The following is a 7,711-nucleotide window of genomic DNA, read 5'->3' as shown; positions in this document are numbered from 1 at the left end:
AGTTGGGTGCCCCCTGGCCTGCAGGCCTGGCCCTTCAGGGCTCCGCCGCCCCCGCCGGGCTCGAGCCGCCGTATCACAACCCCCTCTGTCTCCCACGAGGGCGCGCAGATCACTGAGCCAGGCCTGGGATTGAGCTCGGACTCAGGTCTGTGACCTTGGACGAGACGTTTAATTGCCTTGTGGCCTCACTTGGCCCAAGTGTAAAATGGCCACAGCAAGCTGTTGCTGCTGTCAGAGAGTTGTTAGCAAGACTAAATCCCAGGGTCGGAGCGTGGTGCTGTATGCCTGTAATCCCAGCACTCGGGAGGCTGAGGCAGGAGGATCGCTGTGAGTTTGAGACCAGCCTGGGCTACGTAGTGAGTTCCAGGTCAGTCTCAACTATGTAGTGAGACCCTGTCTCAAAAACACAACCCCCCCAAAAAAGATTAAATCCCAGGGTGTAGAAAACAGTGCAGTGCCAGGCATAGAATACATGCTCTTTAAGGTTAGAGCTGCTCTTTACCATTTCCAGCGTGCCTTTCCCACCTTATCTGTCTCCATGGGCACCTGTAGCCAAGGTGTTCTTGGCTGGTGGAGATCCACTCGCCTCCTGATAACTGCAGGGGAGTCTTTGAGAACTGTGCTCAGTGCTACTGGTGCCGTTTCTTTTACCAGCCCACTGCAGGAACTGAGTGCTGTTGTCCATGTTTTACAGGAACTGAGACTCAGTGCCGTTAAATCCTTGTCAGAGGTCACAGAGCAGGGGCCCTGTTATTGTTGGTGTGACACTGAGGCTGGGATAGTGTAGGAGGGTGTTGGGCCAGCACAGTAAACAGCCTCAGTCACAGTTTTGGTTGTTGTTTGTCTTGCTGTGTTGCCATTCTGGCCTCAATCTCTCTAGGGCTGGAAGTGATCCTCTTGCTCAGCCCCAGGTGGGACCTGGGGCTCCAGGCCAGTAATTCTGTTGTGGACTTACCCGGTGCATGGTGGGATGTTTAGTGGCCTCTGCCACTGGATACTAACGGTTGTGACACCCAAAGGTGTTAAGCTAGCGTTACCTCCCACCGGGGAAAATCCTACCTGCTGGAGAGCTTCCCAGTGCATCCTGATTGTTACTGTTTAAGATCTCGTGTGCTCTCCTCTCCCTGGCCGCAGCTCTCCGCCCTCGGGACTGGCGGCGGTTACACACCGTCTACCATTCTGTGGAGCTGCCCGAGACGCACCAGATGCTGCGTCAGACCTGCCGGGACTTTGCGGAGAAGGAGCTGGTTCCCATCGCGGCGCAGGTGGACAAGGAGCATCTCTTCCCAGCCCCGCAGGTGAGAGCACTGACCTCAGCAGTGCGTGAAGGCCGGCTGCCCTCGGATGAGTGCCGGTGACAACCGGGGGCCCTGCGACACCATCAGGGGCCCCTTCGCAGGGACTCTGGACCTCACAGTGTTCTGGAGCTTTCCTGTGTCCACCGTAAGACTTCTAGCCGGGACTTCGTGGACGAGTTCTGTCCCTGGCACTGTGCTGATAGCAGTCGTTAATGCTTAGAGCGTGCTTGAGGCGTTCTGTGCGCTGTTCTCACAGCGAAGATACTGCTGTTATGCCCACAGGGTCACTGGTGAGACTCAAGCTTTTGAGCAGGTTAGATACCGTTCCCGAGGTCATGGGGCTGATTGGCTGCAGAGAGTGGTCCAGACCAGTGTGCCTCCTCCCGGACTCTGCGTCCCCACCGACATGTCCCCTCCTGTGTGCTTCCATTTGGGTTCCGTCCTTTGGCGATGCCTTAGCTGTTCCCGGTGGCCTGGTAAGGTGTCTGGCGTGCCCTGTAAATGCTCCGGAGATACTCCCTGAAGGGCAGACTTTTCTGGGCTCTTCTCCTTGCCTGTTTTTAGTGGTCCCCATGTATGTGTCCTGCAGGTTTTGGGGCCAGTCTTCTGGCTTAATGGATGTCATGTGGTCGGCTTAGAGGCCATTGTGCCTCTGTGGGAAGATCCAAGGTACCAGGCGGTAGCATTCTGGTTAGAAAAATATCCTAGCACCCTTGAGGCCAAGGCAGGAGGATCACAAGTCAGAGGCCAGACTGGGCTACACAGTGAGTTCCAGACCAGCCTGGACTATATATATAGATACCCTGTCTCAAAAACGCAAAACAAAATGAAACGAAATGAAAAACAAGTCAGTAAGCAGGAGGGAGAAAAAAAATGGGGTAAAAGGGGCTGGGGATTTAGCTCATTGGTTCCACCACCTGCCTCGAAAGCACAAAGTCCCAAGTTCAATCCCCGGTATCCCCCCCGCCAAAAAAAAGTTATTCAATAAAAATTCACTGAGAAAGAAACTAGATCATTTTATACACACAAAAATACTTTTCAAAGTTACAAAATCTAAAACGACTGAAAAGACCATTCTGTTGCCTGTTCCCCTTTATGACAAAATGACACTGTAAAGTCTTAACTGTTCTTTCATTTGTTAATTTGGACATAAAAAGACTAAAGGTCAGTGAAAGTTGCGAAACTAGCCATGTAAGTAGGAACTGGCACCTACCTTCCACCTAAGTCTTGGCCTACCCACCTCAAAACTCCCTCCCGCTGGCCCTTCTCTTGCAAACCTACCTTATTGGGAGAACAGAAAATTCTTCAGAATGTACTGTACTAATGAAAAACGGAAAACACTTCAGGAAGATATATTAGAGCTCACTAAGCTCAGAAGTCTGTGTCTGCTCCTTAAGGCCCACCTGGGAATGCTTAGCGAGGAACCGCACCTCTGGGGGCTGGGGGAAGCTCAGTGGCAGAACGGACTCCTAGCTCTTCCAAGGCCTGGGTTTCCTCTACACCACTGCAAAACGAAGGAAGGAAGGAAAGGAGGGAGGAAAGGAGGGAAGGAGGAAACTAACCCCTCAGGCTGCGGCAGTCACACACCTCTCATTTTAGCACCCTGTAGGCTGAGTCTGGAGGATCCCAAGTTCAAATCCCTCCTGGGAAATTTAGCAAGATTCTCTCAAAACAAAGAATAAAAAGGGAGGGCCGGGGACTTAGCTCAGTGGTTTGGCCACCTTCCTCTCAAGAAAAATAAAAAGGGCTAGAGATGGACCTCAGTGTACAGCACCCTTGGGTCTGACCTCCAGTACCACAAAAAAAGGAAATTTAACCTCAGGCTTCAGTTTCCTCCTCTGAAAACTAGAGAGACTTAAGTAACAACCTCGCTGTGCTATCTTGAAGATTCAGTGAGTTGATAGATGTATATGCACCTGGGCCACACAGACCTCCAACTGTCAGCTCCTGAGCTAGTGTTACACTGCGGGTATGTTTCCTTGGTGTGTGTGGCGGGGCTGGGGACTGAACCGTAAGCAGGGCTCTACCACAGGGCTACTGCGTCTCCGAAACACTCGCTGTATAATTTGCCACTGTGCAAACATGTCATCTGCGTGTGCCTCGTTCTCTCAGCCTCCTGCCTCCTTGAGCCCTGAATTCCCTTTCAAACGGCACCATACAGTGACAGCAAGTGACAGTGAATAAAAGCACTACATGGCACATCTTGCTAGGTGTGGTGGCGCATGCCTGTGATCCCAGGTACTCAAGAGACTGAGGCAGGAAGATCTCAAATTTGAGGCCTGCCTGGGTTTGATCCCTAGCACCAACAAAAACAACCCAAAAAAGGCAAATCTTAAAGATAGGAAATTTTATTTTATTTTATTTTTTGAGACAGGGCCTCACTGTGCAGTTTAGGCTGGTCTTGAACTTGCTATATAGCCCAGGCTGACCCCAAACTCAGGGTGATCTTCCTGCTTCATCCTCCTGAATGCTGGGGTTACAGGCATACACCACCACACCCCAGCAGGAAATTTTATTTTTATTTATTTATTTTATTTTTGTTTGTTTATGTACCAGGATTGAACTCTGGACCTTAATCTTGGGAGGCAGGAGGTGGCAGCACTGGCCCCATGGAAATTTTATTTTTTAAAGGGAGTTAGTTTTGTTTTTGTTTGTTTTTTGAGACAGGGTCACTATGTAGCTGCAGGAAATTTTATTTTTATTTATTTATTTTATTTTTGTTTGTTTATGTACCAGGATTGAACTCTGGACCTTAATCTTGGGAGGCAGGAGGTGGCAGCACTGGCCCCATGGAAATTTTATTTTTTAAAGGGAGTTAGTTTTGTTTTTGTTTGTTTTTTGAGACAGGGTCTCACTATGTAGCTGAGACTGACCTGGAACTCACTGTGTAGCCCAGGCTGGTCTCGACCTCACAGGATCCTCCTGCCTCAGACTCCTGAGTGCTGGGATTACAGGCGTGAGCCGCCCCGCCCCGCTGAGAATAAATGTAATTTGAAATTTGAGTTTTAGAAGTGACTTTCAGCATTGTTTTATATGAGAGGCTTTTTGGTTTTTTATTCTGTAAAGAAAAGAGGTTTATTTAGCTCACAGTTCTGAAGGTTCTGAGATCCCATGGCAGTGCTTTGGCCCCTGATGAGGCCCCAAAGTCACACATGGGAGGAGGAGGTCACATCGGGAAGTAGGAAAACAGAGCGGAGAGCTTTTTGTTTTTATTAATTTATGTATTTATTTTTGTGGTACTGAGGTTGGAACCCACAGCCTGACGACGCGTAGCCCTCCCTGAGCTACCTCCCCAACCCCTCACTGGCTCCTGTCATTTCTAGCACCTGTGGAACAAAAGCACACAGAGAGGGGCCTGGGCCTTATCCCTGGGGCTGCCGTTCTGCTCCCCCAGGCACAGAGCTCTCTCCTGCATGCCCCTCCGGAGCATCTGTACTGAGCCTGTGCGCCCTTTTTCCTTGTCACTGTTTCCTGCAGAACGTGGGTGACAGCTGTTGGTGGCACCTTTGCACTGCATCAGGGATGGGGACTCACGTGGTGAGGGTCTCACGCGCGGGAGCCGCAGCTGGTGGAGCTCGGGATACAGTGCTCGCCCAGTGTGCACACAGCCTGGGCTCGGTCTCTGGTAGCACAGCAATGAAAACACAGGCAAATATGGAAATGAATAAAATAAAGTACAAGGGATCGTGTGTGTAGGTTCTGTGCAAATGCTATACCATTTTATATAAAGGAACCTGAGCTCCTGTGGGTTCTGGGGTCCATGGGGAATCCCGGAAGCAACCCCCCTCTGCCTCTGACAGGACCGAATATAAAAGGGCTAGTAAGCCGGGTATGGTGGCGCCCACTGTAATCCCAGCACTCTGGGAGGCTGAGGCAGGAAGATCACATTTGAGCCCAGCCCAGAAATTTAGTGACTCACTGAGACTCTGTCTCAAAACAGACATGGGTTGTGGGGTGTAGCTCAGTGAGAAAGCGCTTGGGTTCATTCCCTGGTGCCACAAAAAAGGGCACTGAGGCTGATAAAAACAGTGGCCCTCTAACCCCTCCTCTGTTCCTGTTCCTTAGAGACAATGGATTTTAGTTGTATTTTCCGTGAACTTAAGTAGGTTCTATTGTGGCCCACATTTCTTGGGTGGAAAGTGGGCTGAGGAGGTTAAAAGAATTTGTCTTAGGTTGGCACGGGCAGAGCTGGGCACTGTAGTAAGCTGGCTAAGATTCTGTTCGTTTTCAGGTTTTCATCCCAGCTGTACCACTTGTACGCTCTGTGGTCTCGGGCAGACTGCTAACCCCTCTGAGCCCGTTTCCCCAGCTGTGCTGTGAAGTTAACATACAACATTGTTCTCTAGAGCTCTTGAGAGACGTGTAGTACTGTACACACTGGCCTAGCATGAGCGAGGCCCAGGGTTCGATCCCTGCTGCTACAGACAGAGCCAGAAGTGCTGTGTGGAGAGTGTGGCACATAGGGGGGATTCAGTATTAACCGTTACTGTGATTATCTCCAGGTCAGCAATGCCAGGCTCAGTGGGACGTGTTGCACACACCTGTAAACCCAGCTCCTTGGGAAGCTGAGAAAGGGTCATGAGTTCAAGACCAGCCTGCACAGTTTAGTGAGACTGCGTCTCAAAATAAGATAAGACAAAACAAAACGCTGGGCACATAGCTTAGTGGTAGAGCCCTTGACTCTCAGCATACACACACACACACACACCTCTCAATCTTTTATCCATTCACTTTTTCTCCGGCATTGGGCCTGTAGCAGTGAGAAAAAACAGTTTCTGCCCTCATGGTCATACAGAAAGATGCATCTTAGTAAATAAATTCCAGCTGCATAACTACTGCAAAAGTGTCACAAGAGTTTGTGATTTAAGGATTTGACTTAAATGAGGCCAGAGGTGGCAGCACAGAGAGGTGATGCTTACGTTGAGATCAGAAGGAAAGGAGAAAATCACTGGTCCCCTGAGGGCCTGAAGGAAGGGCTGCCTCCCTTTCCTTACCTCTAAGTCCCCTAAAGGCTTCCCTCTGCCTGCTCACTGGTGTGGCTGTAGACAGGCGAACAAACTGGAGCGTGGGACAGGATGTTTGAAGAGCTGGGCTGGGCCTTCAGCATTGGACTTGGGGCTCAGGGTGAGGAAGGCTGGGGACACATGGCTGGCTCGGGGCAGGAGGGGCTGGGCTGGGCTGGGGTGGGTGCCATGTGGCAGTGCCCTTGCTGTGACCTCCTTCCCTCACCAGGTGAAGAAGATGGGAGGGCTCGGGCTCCTGGCCATGGATGTGCCCGAGGAGCTCAGCGGCGCTGGCCTTGACTACCTGGCCTACTCCATCGCCATGGAGGAGATCAGCCGGGGCTGCGCCTCCACCGGCGTCATCATGAGTGTCAACAATGTGAGCCTTCCCGGTCCTGGGGCGGCTCTGGACACAGCAGGCCTGGGGCGGCCTCCAAACGCGCCCACTCTTCCCCCAGTCGCTCTACCTGGGCCCCATCCTGAAGTTCGGCTCCCCGGAGCAGAAGCGGCAGTGGGTCACCCCTTTTACCGTCGGTGACAAAATTGGCTGCTTTGCCCTCAGTGAGCCAGGTACCGTGGCCCGGGGAGTCACCCCCTCGGACGGGGTGACAGGCGGCTGTGGGCCTGCGGACCGGAGCTGGGGGGCTGTTGCTGGCCAGCCCCCCTCCCCATCAGGAGGAAGGGGCTCTGTGGGCCTCAGGGCCTAGCGCGGCTGCCTGGGGCTCGGGCCGGGAGAGGTTCGGTCCTGCACAGGACCCCGGCCCTCCGGCACCAGTCCGGGAGCTTCGGGGCTGCTGCGCCCGGAGCCTGACTGGAGCCCAGTTACAGGGCGAGGCGGGGTCCCCTGTGCCGCACCCTGAGTCTGCATGTGGGCCAGGGAACGGCAGCGATGCGGGAGCAGCATCCACTACGGCCCGGGAGGAAGGGGACTCGTGGGTCCTGAATGGCACCAAAGCCTGGATCACCAATGCCTGGGAGGCCTCGGCCGCCGTGGTCTTTGCCAGCACGGACAGATCCCTGAAGAACAAGGTGGGGCCCAGGCTGACTGGTCTGCCCGAGGTGGGAACCCCCTTCCGCCGCGCCTGCCCTGGGGGCTCGGGCTGCCCCTCCCCTGCTTTCTGCATCTTCCCTTGAAGCCAGCAGGGGGCGTCCTGGCCCGGCCCTGAGAGAGAGGCCGGGGAGGGCCTCGGAGCTGACCCTGGACCGTCGGTGTCCGGGTGGGACTTGGCCAGTGAGGCCGCCACTGAGAAAGTCACTCGGCATCGTGGGCCCTCGCAGGGCATCAGCGCCTTCCTGGTTCCCATGCCAACACCCGGCCTCACACTGGGGAAGAAGGAGGACAAGCTGGGCATCCGGGGCTCGTCCACGGCCAACCTCATCTTTGAGGACTGTCGCGTCCCCCGGGAGAAC

General features: G+C 53.4%; 1 protein-coding gene across 1 annotated transcript in view; it reads left to right on the top strand.

The window, feature by feature from the left end:
• Positions 1-7,711, top strand: part of Acads (acyl-CoA dehydrogenase short chain) — a 19,413-nt gene that overhangs the window by 870 nt on the left and 10,832 nt on the right. Inside the window, exons 2-7 of the mRNA XM_033762278.1 lie at positions 25-145; positions 1,135-1,298; positions 6,531-6,680; positions 6,760-6,871; positions 7,179-7,330; positions 7,580-7,711. The exon at positions 7,580-7,711 is cut by the window's right edge and continues 16 nt beyond it. Coding sequence (XP_033618169.1) covers positions 25-145; positions 1,135-1,298; positions 6,531-6,680; positions 6,760-6,871; positions 7,179-7,330; positions 7,580-7,711 — 831 coding nt within the window. The remainder of the gene's footprint in view (positions 1-24; positions 146-1,134; positions 1,299-6,530; positions 6,681-6,759; positions 6,872-7,178; positions 7,331-7,579) is intronic.

The sequence above is a fragment of the Fukomys damarensis genome, unplaced genomic scaffold (assembly GCF_012274545.1).
Source record: "Fukomys damarensis isolate Sample0158 unplaced genomic scaffold, DMR_v1.0_HiC HiC_scaffold_12, whole genome shotgun sequence".
NCBI classification, from domain to species: domain Eukaryota; kingdom Metazoa; phylum Chordata; class Mammalia; order Rodentia; family Bathyergidae; genus Fukomys; species Fukomys damarensis.
This window is presented reverse-complemented; position numbering and strand designations above follow the sequence as displayed.